Genomic DNA, 20,723 nt, shown 5'->3' with positions numbered 1-20,723 from the left:
TGGCTGGGGAAACCAAGGCACAAAGTCGTGAAGTGTCCTGTCCAGGACTGCACAAGTTGATGGTGCCAGAGGCAGGCATTGAGCCCGTTTTTCCACTGGATTTGCAACCTATGCTGCTGTGCCCCTGTGCATAACATGGGTCCACCTGGGGATGGGCTCGCTCTGCCTTCTCCCCTCGGTTGGCTTGTCACGGAAGGTCGGGCATCGTCCGTTCCCTGGTAAAGCCGTTCCCAGCTGCCGCCGCTCTCTGACCGCAACTGCCGCAGGCTTCAGGCAGAGGAAGGTGCCTCCAAAAGCAAGTGGCCGCTGCTTGCCACCGCTGCGTATCGCCCTTCAGCATCCCTTCTCCCTGGGGCAGCTCCTCGTGATCTGCCTCATCCTTTTGTGTGGCCACGCTGATGAGGGTAAATACAGAAGCAGGGACAGAGATGCTCTGGCTGTAGACCAGGCACCACATGCTGGCGTGCTTGCAGGTTGGGATCAGCAGTGTCCAGCCACAGCCTGGCCGAGATGGCGGGGAAAGGCTCATTGACATCTCCAGGGCCATCACCAGGCTAGTCTGAGCAGGTCCAGGGCCATCATTGGATGGTCTGAGCAGGATGCTAGCGGAGGGGGCACAGACCAGCCACCACCGTCCTACGTGGGACCCATGTGGGAGCTACCTGCTAGTGGGTCTGGGCTGGACCAGCTGCCTGGGTTTATTCAGTTAGGGGATTTTGTCAATAGTGTTTTGATTTTGTTCAGTCAGTGAAATGCAACATTCACATTCAGGAAACTTAAGGATTTTAGTATTTAAAATTTTCCCATTTTTCTGCAGCTGGAAGAATGAACACAACTTTCTCTCTGTGTTCTCCCTGCCCAGTCCTGCCCTCTCCCTCAGACCAATCTGCATGTAAACTTTCTTCTTTGACAAAAGTTTTTATTCAGTTTTAGATTTTTTTAAAAAATTGAAATATTGCAGCAATTTTCTGAATATTCGAGAGGCATTTTATTTTCCCAGAGTTTTTGAGGAAAGGTGGTGGCCTGCCCTAATTATTCATGTGTTTGACCCGTCCCATCCCATTTGCCCCTGTCCCATCCCGTAGACCCCTGTAGCCTTGCCAGGGTGTCTTGGCTGCCATGCACCAGGTCCCGGGCAAGGTGAAAGCCCCTGGAAGGGAAAAGCAGCCCCTTCCCAAGCAGGTTCTGTGCCTCCATTTCCATTATTAAATACTAGTAGCTCACTGTGATTCATGTATGTTTCTTCAGCACTTTGGAACACGTGGAGGGAGGGTGTCCACAGGATGTGGCCACTGGTGGCATCTGCAGCCACCTGGCACAGCCCAGCACTGCTCTCAGACCACTGTCTGTCTCGTGTGTTACAGCTCGAGCTAGAGTGCATTAACCCCAAAAAGCAGAAGAAGAAAAAGAATTACAAGAACTCTGGGATCATCATTGTCAAGTCCTGCAAAGTGAGTATGCCATCGGGATGTTTCCTTCCGCTTCTGGCTGAGCTCGGGTCTTCCCGAGCTCCCCCCATCCCTTCTGCCTCCAGCACCCTTGCATTTCCAAGCACAGGTCCTGCAGACCATGAATAAAAGTGTGATTTCCTTTCTGCTTGGGTTTCTCTCCACTTGGAGCACCTCATGTACTGAGTTGCTGGTGCCACCCTCCACCCAGGTGGCCACAGACCCAGGAGGAGGTGGTCAACATGGGCAGTGTCTGCATGAAGCCCAAGCTGTGGGTGCTTACCAACTGCTTGGTGTCTCCTTGGGGACAAGGGTTGGGTGCAGGGTGGGAGAGGTCCTTCTTCTGAGCTGAGGTGTTGGCAAAGTCCTCTTTTTGCATGGCAGCAGCACAGCGGGGAAAGCGCCAACACAGCTCTTCCCACACCAGATCTGCCGGTGGTGTGAGACCGTTTTGGCCATGGGGAGAGGATCTTCCATTCAGTTCACCATGGTGGACACTTCCAGCTCTCCAGGATCCCCATCCAGACCTCCCACGCCAGCTTTGGACTAACACGTGGCCTTGCTTGGCCCCACGCGACTCATGAAATGCCAAAACGCTGCCACGGGAGACCCACGTGGTTCTTCCCATTGCTTTGGCATGTGGCTGAAGGTCCCCCCAAGGCCCAAACTCACAGTGACTGCAGGCTTGGGCACTTTCCGTGTATTTATTTATTTTCATTCTGCAATGGTGATGATTGCCGAAACATTTATTTTTTGTTGTCTTTCAGGTAACCAGAGATTTCTCCTTCCTGGACTACATCCTGGGAGGCTGCCAGCTGATGTTTACTGTAAGGACTTTTGCTTCTCTTTGCCCAGTAATAGTAACACATATTTAATGGTCAAAACTGGGGAGGGAGGTTCTGCATGAGACTTGGCACCAGCTTGGGTGGCTTTTCATGGCAATGAGGAGCTGCCCCATTTTGCTGTTAAACCATGTGGTTTGGGCATTTTTGGGGGTCATTATGGTGATGCTCAGGTGCATCCAATAGCACAGAGGGAGCTGGCTAGACTTTGGCTGAAGGTCAGACTCACACAAAGACCTTGTGACCCTTCACAAAATATTACTGACTTCTCTCCCTATCGTAGGGTTTAACCACCCTCCAGTTTTTTTATGGAAGCTCTCCTTCTTTTGAAGCCAGCTGAGAGGCTTTGGGCTGTTAATGATATGGTTTTCTGCATTTTTACTGGCATTTCCACCTTCTTTCAAGCTGGACCATGGCTTGTCAGGAGTAACTAATCGAGGACATTACAACCCCGAGTGAAACTGCCACAATGCAGAAGTGGGGTTTCCAATTTCTGAAAACTTCTCTGGTGCAGTATCCGGAGAGCTGCGGGCACTTGCAGTATTTCAGTTTGTATTTTGTTATTTCATCTAAAAACGTGATGGGGGGAGAGTAGGAGGAGGAGGAAGAGTTGCCATAGGAACAGGAGTGATTGGGAGAGCTTTTTGTGTGCTGTTCTGCTGCTGTGAGCTAAGGTCTTGGTGCTGGAGAGTGAATAGAAGAGAAAATCATTAAGTTTATTGGTAGCACAGAGCTCTTGCATGAATTAGGCTTGAATGCAGAAATACTTCCACCCATCTAAAAATCTGCCAGTTACGGGAGGGTTTCTCCCCCTCTCAAGGCATCTTTGGTCCAAAAACCTGTGTGGGTCTGCAATGGATGCAACACTGCAGGAATGCCTGAGCTGGGAGGAGGATGCTGCTGCATGCACCACTGCAATTTGGAAAGGCTGCTGGTGTCCTCCCTGCCAAGGGAGATGGTGGGGAGAGAAGGACTGATGCTGCAGAGAAGAGGAGCATGGTGCCCGGCCGCTTGCCTTGTGCTAGAGGCAGACCAGCTGCATCCCTCTGAAATTTGTTGCCCGAATGCTGCTCTGGGTGACACTGCTTGCGTGAGTGGGGCATGCATCTCTCTCAGTCCACTGAGCCCCCTCCCCGTGCCTCAGTTTCCCTCTTGCTCTCTGACCATGCCTATGGTGGCTTGGCAGGAGCTGGGCACACAAGCGTGGGTGTTATGGCAGTGAACCACAGGTTGGTAAGGCTGTAAGGTTGCTTGATATAGAAGTTGGGTTTTCATAGAACCATAGGACGGTTTGGGTTGGAAGGGACCTTTGCAGATCATCAATCCAACCCACCTGCCATGGGCAGGGATATCTTCCATTATATCAGGTTGCTCAAAGCCCTGTCCAACCTGACCTTGAATGCTTCCAATGATGGGACATCCACAACTTCTCTGGGCAACCTGCTCCAGTGCCTCACCACCCTCATTGTACAACATTTCTCCCTTATCTCCAATCTAAACCTACCCTCTTCCAGTTTAAAACTACGTCCCCTTGTCCTGTCAAGCCTGTTTTACCAGCCACCCTGGCAGAGGGTGGTGGCACATCCGGGGCGGTGATGTCTCCTTGGCCCAGCCAGGCCAAGGTCCCATCTCAGCCAAATCGAGGTTCGTCCTCTCCCGTTATGGATACGGAGCAAAATCCCTCGCGAATCCCCTGAGCTCAATTTAGCCAGCGGAGTTATTTTGGGTTTTGCCTATTTGCTAAGCAAACACGATGAGCGCAGTCACGCCGCCTGCTCGCCTCTTCCCAACTTTTCCTTCCCAGTCATTTCAGATCGGGTGGCTCAGCGTCTCACCTCTTCTGACCAGGTTTAACTGGGTCTGAGATAGGCATTTCTACAAATGTCTTTAAATAGAAAGCCTAATTGAGGAGGGAGAAAAATGAGTGCCTTGCTGACAAAGTCTCCTGAGAGCTCAGCGTATATTGGTCCCCAGGGAAGCCCAATGAAGAGTGGCTGCAGGGAAAGATCTGCTCAGGGTTGTGAATCTTTGGTCAAAGACCTTGAGATCCAAATGCCCAGGCGGCTCTGGCTGCTTTGGTGTCTGTGGGGCTACTCAGTTCCTGAGCTTAATGCCTGGGAGATGGGCAGGGAGAGTCCTGAGCCGGAGGTGGTGGTGGCTTGCTCCAGGAGCAGGGGCTGCTTTGGGACACCTTACGTGATGCTCGCTGGTGAAAAATGTACATGTAATAGTGAATGGCTTTGCCTAACCTAGTATTTAATCAGCTTTTTTTAGGGAAGGTGAAAAGCTGGATTTTGTTCAACTTTTCAAAAAGTTTGAGGTTTGGGTCTTGATGGGACTGTGTGTGGACCTCAAAGGCAATGGTGGCTCGGTGGCAAGGTCCGTGGTGGTGTCTGCTAACGGAGGACGGGTCTGTCCTTCTCTTGTCCCCCAGGTTGGGATTGACTTCACAGCCTCCAATGGGAACCCACGAGACCCCTCCTCTTTGCACTATATCAACCCCATGGGGACAAACGAGTACTTGTCGGCTATCTGGGCTGTCGGCCAGATCATCCAGGACTATGACTCGTAAGCACCGTGCCCTTCTGCCTCCACCCCTGTTTTGCAGATGTTTCCCTGGCTTGCCGAGGGGCTGCTGGGATGCATGTGCCTTGACTTCCCATCTGCAAAGCCAAGGCTAAATAATATCTTGCTTTTGAAAAGCTCCTTGGGAGAAAATTACCACAGACATTGGGACACAAGAGGAGGAGAGGGTAAGGACAGGGTTTCTCCTCTCCCCCCATCACCACTGTTGAGAGGAAGGGTGCACTAGCAGAGGTGGGGAGCAGCCGTTCGGTGCTTTCTCGGCGCAGAGGAGATGCCCTCAGCTTGCTGGTATTTGCCGTTGGCAGCTGCACTGCCAGCCTGCCTTGTTCCCCAGGTGCCCTGAGGTGTGCAATACAGAAAAATATCATCTTAGACATCAACAGAGAAAACAAAACAGAAATCTGATGGTCTCGCCGTGCTGGCTTTTGTGACCAAAATGGATAGGTAATTTTTTTTAAATCTCCAGGGTTACGCATCTGCAAGAGACTCAGGTGTTTGGGCGAGAGGATGTTCCTGATCCCTGTGGGTGACGAAGCAAAGCTGGACTCTTTTTTTCTCTAAAGATCAAAAGCCAAAGGGGAACATCTATTCTCTCTCTGTTCAGCTCTCATGATTCTTAAAGGCACTGCATTGTTTTGGGAGAAGGGAAGGCTGGCACCTTTTTTAGCTGGCACTTTCACTGTAGCTGGGCGTCGGGCAGCTGGTAGCATGAGGAGGCCATAGCAAGAGCCATGCAAGCCTGCTTCGTGTGTGTAAATACACCCATACGTTTTTCTTCTTCTTTTTTAGAGACAAGATGTTTCCTGCTCTGGGATTTGGTGCTCAGCTCCCGCCGGACTGGAAGGTGAAGTGTTGTGGCCATCTGTGCGTTTGAGATGGGTTTGTCCTGATATTGCCTGGGCAGGAGTGGAGCTGCTGGGGCTTCCCAGCTGGCTTGGTCGGGGAAAACCTGTTGGGCAGAGGGAGAATGGGCAGATGTGGGATTTCAGCTGGTGGTGACTGAGATGTGGCAGTGCAGGTGGGCAGGGATGGGGCACGGGCAGCCCGTTCCTCCCTTCTAAGAGCAGCAGCTCCCTGGCATTAACGGGCAGAATCAGGCATTGATTTATTTTCCTGGCAGGAGGCAGGAACAATTCCAGGCAAGGGAAAAGGCTCCTGGATGAATGTGTGAGATGGCGGCAAAGTCTGGAAGGGGACTGGGAGCTGGGTAGCCTCAACATGATGTTGTACGGGCAGAGCCTACAGAACAGAGGGGTTTTCCCAAAAGCCACTTTGATCTTTTGTTGGGATTAGGCACTGAAGGGGTTAAAGGTACCCTGGTCCTGCAAGGGTGTGAGCTGGAGCATTCTGCTCATCAGGTGGGCAGGCATTGGGGCTGCTCCTGCAGCCCATGCTGGCTGATGGGGAGCATCTTTTCATGGCTGAGAAGATGTGCCAGGACACCACCATCTTTCATTACTGGCTGGGTCTTTTGGCTGCTCTTTGCTTACACCCTTAATGTGCATTTTCTTTCTGCTCGCTGGTTTTGAGAAGTTCCCAGCTTTGGTTTGGGGGTTGAATTTCAGGGAGCCTTTTGTGTTCTTTGGGACGGGAGGTTTGCTCTGGGCTGAGCACAGTGGGGCACGTAAGTCACCAGTGGCTGTGAATCGGGCAGGGAAGCTCATCGCTGCCAGCCCTCGAGGCTGGGGATGTCCTGCCCGCCCCGGCTTTGCGCTTTTCTCTGCTCTCCTGGCAGCCAAAATTCATGTGACTCAAGTGGGAGCTCTCGCTGTTTGCCAGACACAGGAGGAGATCCCTCCGTGTGCACTTTGGAGCTGATTCATCCTCCTTGGCCGGCAAATGTCTCTGGTCTGTCACTTCACCACTTTCGGTGGGAAAATCTTGGTAGGCAGCTTCCAAGGACTAACAGCCAGCTGCCGTCAGGGATTTATTACTTGGGGAGAGGAATGGGAATGGAAAATGCAGTGGGGATGGAAAGGGCATGGTGGCTCGGGCTGCTGGGGAAATGGGCAAATTGTTACAGCGAACATCCCTCAGCACATGTAGGAAACACACCGCTGGGCTGTAAATGACCCTTCCTGCAAGGCTGGAGGTGGGTACCAGGTCGAGGATGCTGGCTAGGGGCTGGGGGGCAGAGGGATGCTACTCCTGTGCCCCCCCTGTGGCTGCCTCCTGCAGCCTGCTGCAGAAATATTTCCTACTGCTCCTGCAGGCCTGGGGATACTCCATAAGCACTACCAGAAAAACCACCTTGTTTTCCCCCAGAATGATGTCTAAGCCCATGTAAACCCTAGTGGAGAGCAGCTCTCCCTCCCCAGGTGCTTGGCCCATGCCTAAAGGTCACCAGCCCTAATGCCCTGAGCGACCCATCGGTGGTCTCACATTAGCAGTGGGGCCATCCCCCATGCACCGCCCTGTGCCGCTCCAGCCTGGGCCTTCATCCCTCCCAGGCTTGTCCGGCCCACAGAGTCTGTGCATCACCAGCTCGACTCGCTCGTTAAAGGTTTTTTGGCCATCAAGGCTTGTTGGGTAATTTCAAAGCCAAAGCAGTGGTTCTTCGTTGAAACCCATGCCCTGCATTCCAGCAGGCAGGCGTCGGGGAGCAGCGTGGCTGGTGATACTCCTCGGGGGGGACACGATGAAGGCGGCTGTCGTACCCCCAGACCGGAGTGGAAATGGAGAAGATAGTTGAGAGATAAGAGTCGTATAAATGGTGCTTTGTGCTCCCGTTGCCATGGCTCCCCCAACGCTTCCCAGGCGCCCGTCGAGATGTTTTGCACACAAAAGTCTTGTTGGAAATGTCAAAGAACATCTTGCCGTGTAACAGCTCTGTACAGAGCCTCGAGCGGTTTCCCAGTAGGGAACAGGAGAGGGAAGCAGATGGGTTGTGGTTTCTGGGGGATGAGCAAAGGCAAGGCAGCAGCGGAGAGGGTGATGCTTAACATCAGAGCCCCACCAGTCGCCCTGGGTTTGGGAGATGGGGTCGGCCAAAGGAAGCTGGCAGCTTTGCTGATGTGCCACCCCAAAGGCTTCCATCCATTTGCCTTTTTATATATAAATATAGGGAAACTGAGTCACGGCAGGGGTGGGATCACTCGAGTTGGTGACAGAGAACCCTCTGCGGGGTCAGGTCTCTGGCACAGGCTCCAGCCATGTGTCTGCAAGGCACGTCCCTAATTCCTGATGGGAAAAGATGGAGCTATGGCCATCCCCATCCAGGACTGGAAGAGGACACAGGCTGGCTGCAGATGAATGTCTTACCGTTTGGGGTGGTTTGAGAGTTTCTCCCTGTGAGTTACTGGTGAATGTGATACCTGTAGGTGCTCCCTATACATTTAATTGGACTCCGCAGAAACTGTTTTTCAAAGTACGTACTGAATAGGGAATGAGATCCTTTTTTTTTTTTTTTTTTGTAATTTTGAAGCCCTCCTGTTGAATTTTCTAGCAGAGATACAGATATATATATATAAAATCCTAAAAAACTCCAAAGGAGGTTTTGCACCATTTCTGCTATGCAGGGGGTCTGGTCTGTAGATGGTGAGGAACACAGCTCCAAACCATTTCGTTGCTGCTTAAAAGAAAGAGAAACCCCTCTTATGCAGTGCAAAACATGGAAATATTTTTGCTTGCCTTGTCTATAAATACTGGTATGGCAGAATTTTGAACATCTTCTTCTAAAAAAATAAAAAAGAGCTCTTTACAACTGAAAATCAAGAAATTTGAATTTGGATACATTGCCTAAAATTGAGGCTTCTACGAGAAAGGGCGTATGCAAAACCAAGTCATGCATTTCAGACTACGTCTCTAACCCTGGGGTTACTGGTGGCTGGGAGTGTTACTGGTTGTGCTCAACAGGCATGGAGAGACCCAAGCAGGCTCTTGATGGACATTCACCGGTCTGACAGCTAGTCAGCTTTGCAGCACAGGGAGGACTTTTTGTTGACCTACTTTTGTTGGGTTGCTATTTCTCACCCCACAGCCTCTTGCAAAAATAGTTTCTGCTGCTTTCAACACAATGCCCAGTATAATTGGAAAGTCTGAATCAGTGTTGCTTTTGCAGTCTCAGGAGGACTTCTGCTTCACACAGCGCTTTAGAGGACAGTCATTTTGCCAGCGTTATGAATACGCATGTCCCGAAGCGATCTCCTGGCTGAGAAGCTCAGCAAACCTCCACCCTCCTGAGAGGGAGAAAATATCCTTGTTTTGTAACTCTGGCACGAACAGAGTGGGAGCTTTTTGTTTCAGAGCCCTTGAGCTGGCGGCCTGAAAGCCCAAATCACCCCCTTCAAACTTCAGAGGTGCTGGAAGAGGCAGTTGCGCGTCCTTGGTGCTCCTGAGAGTCTGTTTGCTTCTTAAGGTGCCTAGATTGCAGGTAGCAGAGTGAGGAATGCCTAAGCCCCCAGATCTGATGGTTGTTCCCCAAGCAAGCTGTTGACCCATACCAACATTGGCAAGGTTCATACTGGGGGCCAGGAGTCCTGACCCTCTCTTGCACCTGGGCCGCTGAGCTGCCCTGCCTTTGCTGGCAGAGATAGGTTCAAAGCAACTGTTGCCCAGCATTTTGTGGTCTCTGTCTGCAGGCTCTTCCTGTGGAAGCAGATGAGGAAGGTTTTGTGATTTGCAGTCAGCACTGCTGTTTGGTTTCTCTGGATGGGCTAGTGCAACAGGCCAGGGATCAGGGTGTGCAGGGCTATCTGCTCTTGCCAGTGTCCCACAGGACCTCCTTGTGAGAGCATCTCCCTCAGCTTGAAAGGATGTGGTAGAAAACCTCAGGGATCTTGCACCTACTTGCCTTGGAGGAGGAATGGTTTCATGGTCAATGAAAACCAGGCCAGACTGTGCTGGGACTTGCTGTCCATCACACCCAAGCATTCACATCACCTCTCCTGTGCTGGCTTTCACTGTCATGATGACCCAGGTGATGAAGCTAGTCATCTGCTGGCTTTGTCATGGTAGCTGACATGGCAGATCAGGTCTTCAGCCCAGCTCACTCTGTGCCTGCCTCCCTCCTGCTGTGCCGTGCCACTTGCAGAGAGATGGGGAACTGGGGCTCCCTGTAATGTTAATTGAGTTTTCTCCCTTTATAACCTGCTATAGGATGAAGTAATTTCTCCTAGTGACCGGTGAGATGGCCCAGCTGGCTGAGCACATCCCTGCTGCATGCTTTCCCTCTAGGCAGCCAGTGGGAAGCCATGTGGACAAACCTGCTTGGATAGCTGTAGCAGAATGCGTGATGTGATAATTTCAGGTGGCTCCGTGATGGGGGGATTGAGGAACCAGTCCATCCTAAAATGCTGCTCAACCCTGACCGTGTTTGTGTCTGCGACTCCTTGCTGTTTGGGTAGTGGAGGGCTGGGAAGTGTTGCTGACCCAACAGGATGGAACGTAATGTCTGTGACCACTGGGTCCTGCCCCGGGGGAGCATCAGACCCAAACCAGCCTTGCAGCATCAGCTAAACTGATAGTGAGCAGCCTGCTCTGCACTGGCCCTCTGTGTTAATTTGCATCTCTTCTTCTTCACAGGTATCCCATGAGTTTGCCATTAACTTCAATCCCACAAACCCGTTCTGTTCAGGTAAGCATCTACCAGGTCTTTAAGACTCCTTAGATGCCTTCAGTGTCTTCTGTCCCTCCCTCTGCATTTCTCCAGTAACATCTCGGGGATTTTTCAAGGTCTGTTCAGAGACAGACATGAACGGTGAAGCAGAGCACATGCTAAGGGTGCACTCATAAGAAAGCAGAGGAAATTTGGGGGTGTGTAGGAAGGCCCAACTGGATTCAGACAGCGTAAAATCCGCCTTCGCGCTGGTGTCTGGTGTGTCCTACCAGCCGTCTGCTCCTCCAGCAAGCCTGCAAGAAACACTAGGCCTGTTTAGCAGATGGGAAATTCAGACTTAATGCTTCATTTAGCAACTGAGAACTGGTCACAGTCATGGTTGAAGAACTGCTCAGATCCTAAGTGGTAAGGGGTACTGTGGACTCCAAAAGTCATCTGGTTTGACCTTTGCCTTTGCCCCCAGCAAAATGGGGACTTGGGCAGCCTCCAAACCTTGCTCACTGGTTCATGAATCCTGGTTGTGAACACCTGCTCTTCTGCTGCCTTTGCTTCATTCAGTCCCTCTCTGGTAGCTGTAATGGGTTCATTGGACCTGATTTATTGCAGGTGTTATGGGGCGCAGAAGTCACCATCCTGCAACTCTTACCAGTGACAGGTCCTTCCCGAAGAACTGATTATCAGCTGATTAATTGTGGAATTGGTCATTTTTTGAGTTATACACCCATGTATCCTTTTGGGGGAGCAGCCATTTACCCTGTTCTGGTGTGGCAGAAGAGTCTTCAATGACCTGCAGGTCCCAAACACAGTTTGGGAGCTCAGAGGGTGCTTCTGGGATTGTTTTGCTTCTCTCCACTACTCTGCTCCGTGTCTGTCTGGTTTTTGGTTATCCTCAGAGACCAGGAGTTGCTTTTCTTTTTGCTCCGCCTCTTTGGCCGAGTCTGGGATTTTTGCAGAAACCCAAGGAAAGCCTTCTTTGACTGTGGGCACTACAAGGGCTCTCTTACCCCAGAAGGTCTGAGGACTCACTACAAAGTGACTAAAGAGCAAAGCCCTGGTATTAGAAAATTTGAGTTGAGGTGGATGAAACTTGTGGAGCTGGATGAGTTTGGGGAGGTGGGGGGATAGGTCTAACTTCAGCTCCCATGACAGCGTTAGCTAATGATGCTTGGACTTGTAGTGGGCCTGGGCTGTGGTGCATTGTAATGCCTGGCTTCTCTGCTTTCCCTGAAGGTGTGGAGGGCATCGTCCAAGCGTACTCAGCCTGCCTGCCCCACATCCGCTTCTATGGACCCACCAACTTCTCCCCCATTGTCAACCATGTGGCCCGCTTCGCGGCTCAGGCCACCCAACAGGAGGCTGCATCCGTAAGTCCGTAAGATCCCGTGATATGATGGCAATCCTGATGACTTTGGGCAGGGGAAGGCAAACTCTGAGTTTGGTTTTTTGTCTTTCCTTTCACTGTGGGCAGGGAGGCAGAGTCCTCCCACCAGGACCATCCCTGGGGTCCCTGCAGCTGTGGGCTCTCAGTTGGCTGTCATCACTTCAGAAGGAGAACATAGAGTCATTGCAGGTGCTTCTTAGGAAGAAAAAAAAAAAACCAAACTCAAAAAGTTGACAACAGTCAACAAAACTGCAGCTGTGGAGAATCAGAAATTATTGGGGAGAGAATTGAGACGAGGGTGGGAGATGCCATGAGGTGGACATCCCTTGGATTTATACAGATGTCTTGAGCACCATCTTAAATGTTGGTGCCTTTACCTCAAAGAGGATCGAACAGCCCTGGGAATGGTAGTGAGAGACTCGGCCAAGACACTCAGTGGTGTGGACCAGCTCCTGTATGGGAAGCAATAAGGCTGGCACCTTCTGGCCCAGGAAGTCAACGGGGAATATCAGAGATGCATAAAATCATGAATGGTGAAAAAGTGATTGATTTCTCCCTAATCCTTATGGGGAAGGCCAGCAAGGCCCCCTGAGGAATAGCTGGGTGATGGGTATTCAACAGGCCAGTGCGCAGTGGAGTCAGGGAGCTGAGACCACCCCGGGACGGTGCCTGGGGCTGAAGGCTGTGAAGGTCCGGAGAGGGAAGGGATGTGTTTGTGGCAGACCCAGCTATAAAGGGCTGATCACCACTGCGCTGGGGTGAGCTCAGGCTCAGGAGTCCCTGACACGTGCCAGGCAGCAGCTGGCAGGAGACAGGAAAGGACAACTTTGTTCTCTCCTAATTTTTTTCCTAAAACATCCTCTGCTGAGCTCCAAGGGGCTTTGCTCTGAGGAGGCAACCTCTGTCCTTATGGATAAGTGGGGAATGATAGTCCTGAGGAGAGCGGTTCTTGCTTTTAAAACAGTCTCCTGCTCCTGCTTGCTGCAGGACTGTCCTGGGGCAGGACGGACCAGATGGTCTTGGGGTCCCCGGGGGCACTAGGATAGCGATGCTGCTGCGGTAGCACAGGTGGGAAACACGAGCAACAGGGAAGAGGTTGAGCAAGACTTCAAACCTTTGGTTTATTTCCCTTCGACACACAACAAAGAGCTGCAGGAAGCATCTCCCTCTCCTCTGTGAAGATCTCCCAGGGAGATCTGGGGGTGTACATCCAGTCTTGCAAGCAGCAGCAGGAGAGAGCAAGCCTGTACCATGGTGTAAAGCATGACGTTTCTGATGTGGCTGATGGCCAGAACTGAACCTTTTGCCAGGAGAAGACCTCTCTGCTATTCGCCTTCAAATAGCTTTTTATATTTGAGGAAGAATTGCAGAAAACCACAGGATGGCTCGATTTGATCATTGCTTTTCACACCACTTGGACAAGCGGTGGGCTCAGGGCCACGCTTCAGGTTCCCGCACGGCTGCTCCAGCCGCTCGGCAGTCCTGGAAGTCCCTGTTAATTAGTCCATCAGACCATTCACATCCATATGTCAAAAAGCTGCTCATTAGTGCAGGGGCCTCGTACAACTGCGCACAGTTGCGCTGGGCTGTGAGGGAGCCGGTGCCAGTGTGGTTTTGGAGGGTGAAGCTGGTGGTTGAAGGGATGCCGGGATGCCTCCGTGTGTCAGGAGCTGCAGCCATGGGTCCAGCCTTGCTGGTGGTGACCGGGGTGTCCCCTCAGGAGTGCAAAGAGCATCTGAAGACTGCAAGATGGAGCTCACTTGGGTCCCCGTGGCAGCAGGCTGCCCACGGAGGACAGCAGGTCTGACCCCTGGGTTTTGCTGGCCAAAAGCAGCTCAGCTTGGACATCAGCACATGTGTGGCAGGAGCTGCCTAGGGGTAGAAGCTTGCCTGGTTCCTGCCTGGAGCAGGGCTGGATCACACCCAGAACGTCCTCCCCAAGGGGACCTTTTCCAGCCTTGCCTTGAGCACTGTTGCTCTTCCCGGCCCCAGGCACAAGGAAATACTGAGTTTGGTTTAATTCAGCACAAATCCAGGTCGCTCCTCATTTTTTCATTTTCTCACTCGGCATCAGTGGGGGAGGGAGAAGCCCACAGGCTCCGCACTGAGCAGAGGCGCTAATCATATGCAAATTGCACCCCTCCGTTGGCACTAATAGTTTAATCAAGGGAGATTTTAAATAATGGGCACTAATAGTGCCGTCAGAGGCAAGTCGGGGTTGGCTTGGTCTTTTCTTTTGGAAGCACAAAGCATTATTGATGAGGGAACTTGCTCCCCTGGGGTCTTCCCCTCTTCTATTCCATCTTCAATGTGTGCAGCAAAGCCACCCCTGATGCTGCTGGCTTCAGTGGCCACCTGGACCTGCCCTCCTCTTCCTCCTGCTCCTGCTTGCTCCCAACATTTCAAATAAAACAAAAAAAACTTCGTAGTTTTTCCATGGCAACGCGGATTACAAACACTGGAGCCATCGGCTCTTAAGGGATGGGAGGACTAAAACGTGTTGGGGTGAGGGGGAGAGACAGAGGGATTACACATGATTTGACTCTTGGGGAAGTATTAATAAGCTTTGGGGAATTAAAACACACCTTTCCACCAGGGGCCCTGCATCCAAACCTCCCCTTTTCTTACCGCATGCTGCTTAGTGCTGCCTAATCCCTTCAAGTCCTGCTCACGTGCGTGAGCCTAATTGCTGATATCATTAGCAAATAATCAGGAAACATCCCCAAAGCTCTCAGTGGCTTCAGAGATCAGCCATTTTAACAACAAAAAGGGGAGAAAGGGGGAAGGTGCTGCTGGGTTGGTGTGCCAATGGAGACCCCAGCCTGGGGGGATCCGGCCATGGGGCCAGCCTGGTCCCTGCCGCCATGGCTCCGGTTGCACCCTGGCCAGGTACCGTGGCTGGAGCCCTGAGGTGCCACCAGCACCCCTGCCCCGCTGCCATTTACTGACACCACCCAAGCTGTCATCGGTCCTTGGGGAATCTCCCACCGATGCTCTCATGCAGTGCTCGCTGCTCCCTTGCTAGTAACGATGCTCCCCGCAAGCTCACCCTGCTGCAGCCCCCTGGGCTTTGAGCCTGACCCCCCCACCATCAGCTTTTATTCTGCTTGCCCTCCAAAATACGTCGCGATAAACATTTGATGAGCTCTGCTCTACCCCTCTTTTCCTGCATACTTTCTAGCATTTTTCTCTGATCCCGTTATGGATTTCACAGAAAAAAGGGAACAAAGGGAAATAGTCCTTTCTGGGTTTCCTCTTTTTGACCATGCACAGAGGCCGGGGGAGGAAGGAGGGGAATCAGCTTAAACTCATTCCCATTATCAGCTGCTCTCCTCAAGGTTTTACACTTCCTCCCATACTGGTTCCCAGACAGAGTCAGGCCCCAGTCACTTGTCCTGCTTCCAGTGATGACCAGTGCTGGCCACCATGGAGGAGCATGCAGGTCTTCTCCTGGAGTTTAGTCTTACCCTCCAGACTCGGGTGTTGGGGTCCTGCTCTTCAGACGTACGTCTCCCCATGACTCGCTCTGAAAAGTAGGGATTTAGGGAAAAGCTAAACCCTGGGCAGTGCTCTGCAGGCAGGGCTAATGCATCAAAAGGGGTCAGGGTCAGGAAGGGGCTGGCTGCCTGCCCTGGCTTGGGACTACCTCCTCACCCACATCCTCGGGTTGTGTTTAAGCTTGATCCAGCCTTGTTTGTACTTGGAATTTAGCACCGGAGAGTGTCGAGGGCAGACAACGCTTAGGGAAGGTTTCGGGAGCTGTGGGCTGGAGGAAGACCAAGAAAATGGGCTTTGGGTGGCGTTCCCTCTCTTGCTTTTCCAGGATGGCTGCGCTAGTGGTTTTCAGAGGAAATGGAAAGAATGAGGAGAGGAACAAAGGGCTTTAATGTGCTTAAGTGCTTGTTTTCGTCATTTCTCCAGCACACGCAAGCTGTGTAATGTGCCAAAATTGAACCATTACTTTCCCTGGAGGCAGAGGAGATGGGTTTTTCAGGGGTCCACATGCCCCAGATTTGATGAGCTGGGTCCAGCAGGACTGTCTGTCCATCTGCTCATCCTCCCCCAACTCCGTGGACCGGGCTGCTCACCCTCCTTTCCCCACGAGAAGGGGAGCGGGTGCTAATGCCACTGCTCTGGCATCCCCCCCAGCTTGCCAGTACCCTCTGCATCCCCCCCTCGCTGCCTCCAAGACCCACTGCTTTTTATGGGAGACGGACAAGCCCTGAGCGTGGGACAGGCCCCCCCCGCCCCGCACTGGGATGCAGGAGATGCTCCCCATCGGTGCAGGGATGTGTCGATGGGGACCACCCAGAAACGCACCCCACCGTATGCAGGTAGGGGGAGATTTCATCTCCCAGCTGGGCTCATGTCCTGGCCCCAAACTCCTCCTTGCTGTGACACAGAAGCTCTGCACAGGTTGGGGCTTTTCTTCCATCATTAAGCAGAGTAAATCAGTAAAATATTTTGGGATGGGAGTTGGTTTGTTGTTTGGTTAGGATCTTTCAAAAATCGGGGGGAATGGGAGCACCTGAAATTTCTGGGTACTGCTAAAGGGGGGGTGATGCCAGCTGTCCTGGGAAGGGCTGAACCTCAGGCTCCCAAATTCCCCGGGGGACCCGCCTCACCCCAATGTGCAGAGCATCCCAGCCGCTCACACCCCAGAGGCTCTGGCTGTGATATGAGGGTGCCCCGGCATGCCACTGGGTCTGACCCTCCACCCTCCCCTCTGCAGCAGTACTTCATCCTCCTCATCATCACGGACGGGGTGATCAGCGACATGGACGAGACAAGACACGCTGTGGTGCAGGCTTCCAAGCTGCCCATGTCCATCATCATCGTGGGGGTGGGGAACGCCGACTTTGCCGCCATGGAGTTCCTGGATGGGGACAGCCGGGTGCTGCGCTCCTACACCGGCGAGGAGGCCGTGCGCGACATCGTCCAGTTCGTGCCCTTCCGGGATTTCCGCAACGTGAGCGTGGGCAGCGGGGAGGGGATCGCAGGCGGAAATGGGGTCTCAAGCCTGGAAAGGACCCTGGAAGTGGAGCAACCCTGACAGAGGCAGATAGAGGCAAGAGGTAGAGGGCTGGCACCCGCCTGCCCTGCCCTGCCCCTAAACTCCACATCCCTCAGTGATGCTCCAGCATGGACCATGTAAAGCAGCACTGCAGGCAGGGGCAACAGTGCTCTCTATCTCCGTAGCATGCTCCATCTGAGCATCACCACATCTCCGCCACCCCCTGCCATTGCCAGGCAGGTGGGAGCAAAACCCAGTTAATTATAGCAGGGTCCAGGTTCCCGCAGCAAGCTGGGGCAGCGCTGGGCTTGTGTCCCTTGCTGCAGTCCCATGCCAGTGTCTCCCACTCAGGCCTCATCCAGCACCCGTGATGTGTCACGTGCTGAGGGCTTAATGCTGAATTGCTCCGGCCCTGGGGGTAAGCAAGCCCTGAGCCCTACAGGTCCCCTCCCAGCACCTGTAGAAAGGGGTAATACTGGCAGTGGCCCTGCACATGTCCCCTCTGTGGGACAGCTTCCCACTGCCTGACCCACTGTTGTGTGTTGGAAAAACGTTGATGAAGGAAGGGAAAAAAAAAAAAAGGACAAAATGAGATACAGTTCTCTGCCCATCTTGATCAGCCAGGAGTCAGCCCTGGGTCGGACGCTGTTGCTGGCACAGGATTGCCAGAGGATGCAGAAACTCAGGCTATGCTTATCTTCCCTCTTTTAGCAACTAATCAGTGTTTTTCTATTTCACCTGCTGTTACTCAATACCTGTTTTTTTCTAACCTACCGAGGATGTTTTATTCCTCCCTACCAGTGCATTAGCTCCTGGAGGGAAGGTGAAGTATAGAATATAATAATCCCAGGTGTATAAAATGCTGGCTGCCAGTAGGCTCTGGGGGGTATTAAATGAAATGCCACAGTCTGGAGTTGGGGACAGCCCAGGCGTGTTTTCTCGGTTGGTCCCCTACGGCCATGCTTACGCTGGTGTTTGCTCCCTTTCGCCTGCAGGCCCCCAAGGAGACCCTGGCCAAAGCTGTGTTGGCAGAGCTGCCCCAGCAAGTCGTGCAGTACTTCAAGCACCAAAACCTGCCGCCCATCAACTCGGAGCCCGCGTAGAGCTGTGCCAGGCTGTGCCCTCTGCATGTTGCCGAAGCCTGTCGGTCCTACCGAAAACGCATGTTCCACATGCTTTTAAGAGAATACCCTCCCTGAAATACTTTGTACTCCTTAATTTAATTGCTAAGTTCTTAAAACTCATCCCAGAGAAGCATCTGGATTCATTTTGTACAGTCCCGGCCCGAGGTAACACTAAGCGGCCAGGCCATGCCCTGGTCCTGCTCTGTTGAGTCACTTTTCAGTATTGAATGTACTTTGTATAATTTCAGTGGAACAGGATACAATTTTTACAATCAAAACTTGCTTTTTCCAAGCAATGAAATGCTTAATATATTATTATCATTCAATGAACTGGTCATTGTATAGTTCATGTATCTGTGTTGTTGTACCTGTACATCTGTCATGCTCTATGTTCATTTTTATACTGTGTACATGTTATATTTGTTATACTCAGGTTAATAAAGGAACTTGGACATTTAAAACAAGGGACTCCCAGATGGGAAGGTCTGGGGGCACCTTACATGGTCAGTGGTGCCAGGTGTTTGAGAGTCACCCCGAGACAGGCTGTCACCCAGCCACTCAGCCTGTGCTCAGTGTTTCTGCCCCAGGATCAGCCCCAGGCCATCAATGGCAGCATGCAAGAGGGCGATTTACCAAAGGTGGAGGTGAATACGGATGTCCTGGGGAGGGCAGCATCCTCTCCCCACCCCATCAGCTCTCAGTGCCTGCCTGAGCTGAGGGCAGGAGGCTGGTGTGTGTGCAAGCACGTGCATGCTTGGGAAAACACCGGTGAACCCACAACAAACTGGCAAAGGAAGTTTCATGGTTCACTGCTGCTTCATCTCTAGAAATTTTTCCAAGTCTGAGTAACAAAAGTTCCCTGCTGCTTGGGAGAAGATGGGCTGGGTAATGAAATCCTGCTTTCCAGCAGCTCCTTTGAGCTGCTCATCAGCAACGTGCTCTCTTCAGCGCTAATTGCTGCTTTCTTCTGTTGTTAACTAGATTAAGGTCTTTTGAAGCTGGCAGGTAGGAAGTTGAATATACTGCAGGGATCACCAGCCTTACTCCAAACTCAGGTAGACTTGACATCCCTTCTCCCCATTAGCAAAAGCACTTGCGGTGGGAGGTTGGTGTCTCTATGTAAAGCCTGGAGCCCATTTGCACGCACTTGTGCTACTGGCTGTGCTCATTACCACCGCTAGTGAATGCGTGGTTGTCACTACTGCCACCGAGTCACCAGCACACAGGCTGCCCCGTGCAGCCCCACAGCTCGGCCAAAGCACAGAGCCAAAGCTGATGGTGAGGCCCCGAGTCAGCTCCGAGCACGGAGCTTGGTGAGGCCCCATCCCTCGGGAGAGGTGGGACTGCTCCATGAAATATTTGCCTTGCAAAGCCCTCTGGAAGGGAAAAAACCCAACCAACACCACCCTTTTCCAAATGGAGAAGCAGCCTTTGAAAGGCAGCTTGTTTGAAAATAATGTTGTATACAGCTCAGCCTCCGGATCAAAGTCTGTGGCTCTGGAAAAAAAATTTTTTTTTTCTTTCCATATGAAAACCTCACATGCAGCTGCACTAGCTAGTAAGCTCTCCTGCTAGTAGCATGTTTGTGGGGGTTTGTAATTTTTTTTAACACCTCTCCGAAGCTTTAACAACAAGCACAGACAACAAGCAGTTTATGAAGCTGTCTCTGGGGAGGGGATGAAGTACACGCTATGCAGTCACGGCAAAGAGAGAACAGTCTTAAAAAAAAAAAAAAATATTCTACATCCATCACTGAATGACAGAGTTGTTGGAGCCAGCCATTCCTCTCCAGCATATCAGCCCTAGGGCAAGGTTACTGCCACAGCTGCCATTTCCAGAAGCTCTGATTTATCCTCCATCCCTTGCACTCTTCATGTCCCAGCATGTCTTTCAGTCCACTTTAAGTATTTTAATGTCAGATGGCTTCTGACTGTAAGAAGGTAAATGGGCCCAATGGATGGAGTGATGAGCTGGGACAACTGCAGTTTGTTTACATGGGCCAGGCCATGAGAACAGCAGAAGTGACTCAAGACTCAAAGACTTGTGTGAGCTAAAGGCATTCCCCGAGTGCCCTATTCCTGCTCTTCTGGGAACAAGAGGAAAGTGGGGGGCTCTCCTGCCTGCTTTCACTGAATTACATCTCCTCCTGGCCTTGCATGGTCCAACATAACCACCATCACCCCCCTTTTGGTCTCACCTGCAGCCCCCATGGACCACCACCACCACATCTGCCCACAACTGGCTGCCAAATCCCACTATACATTTCTTACTAAATCAGCCATTTTGACTGCAGTTATGCAAAATACCACTCAGGAAAACGGCCCCAGCATGCTCACAGCCAGGCCAGGCTGTTCTGACTCTATAGAGAGATTATTGATCTAGCTTAATGCCAGGGAAGGACACCTACATCTCTCATTCCAACTGCTCAAGGCTCTTGCAAATGCAACTTTCAAGAAAAACAGGTATTTTTCTGTGCACTGCTTCCATTTCACTTCATAGCCAAGTACGATGAAAGTCATCCAAAGCAAAGCATTAGGGAGGCAGCAAGAGATCTAGCTATTTTCCACCTGAAAGCGCCATAATTACAGTAGCTGGAGAAGAGGCAGGAGCAACTCTGGAGCAAACACAAGAGGTGCCAGGCAGCCCAGAAGAACAGGGGAGGAATTACAGTGTGTTTGTAAAGATCTGACTGTGGAACAGGGTTGTGCAAACAGAAAGGGTATTTGGCTAAGGATAGCTTCAGCATGAGCACAACTCTCTTTGTTTCCTTT

At 51.8% G+C, this 20,723-nt stretch overlaps 1 protein-coding gene across 9 annotated transcripts in view; it reads left to right on the top strand.

Annotated features, from left to right (window-relative positions):
* CPNE2 (copine 2) overlaps positions 1–18,459 on the top strand; it is a 55,852-nt gene extending 37,393 nt beyond the window's left edge. For 8 of the 9 annotated variants that reach the window (XM_030025150.1, XM_041125858.1, XM_030025152.2 and 5 more), the window contains 8 exons: positions 1,365–1,451; positions 2,216–2,275; positions 4,725–4,858; positions 5,666–5,720; positions 10,400–10,451; positions 11,664–11,797; positions 16,547–16,783; positions 17,824–18,459. In XM_030025150.1, the coding sequence (XP_029881010.1) occupies positions 1,365–1,451; positions 2,216–2,275; positions 4,725–4,858; positions 5,666–5,720; positions 10,400–10,451; positions 11,664–11,797; positions 16,547–16,783; positions 17,824–17,931 (867 nt within the window). In that variant the 3' untranslated portion in view covers positions 17,932–18,459. The remainder of the gene's footprint in view (positions 1–1,364; positions 1,452–2,215; positions 2,276–4,724; positions 4,859–5,665; positions 5,721–10,399; positions 10,452–11,663; positions 11,798–16,546; positions 16,784–17,823) is intronic. The other variant, XM_041125859.1, reaches the window with a different exon arrangement.
* The last annotated feature ends 2,264 nt before the right edge of the window (positions 18,460–20,723 follow it).

Source organism: Aquila chrysaetos, chromosome 9, assembly GCF_900496995.4.
Source record: "Aquila chrysaetos chrysaetos chromosome 9, bAquChr1.4, whole genome shotgun sequence".
In the NCBI taxonomy this organism is placed as follows: Eukaryota; Metazoa; Chordata; class Aves; order Accipitriformes; family Accipitridae; genus Aquila; species Aquila chrysaetos.
This window is presented reverse-complemented; position numbering and strand designations above follow the sequence as displayed.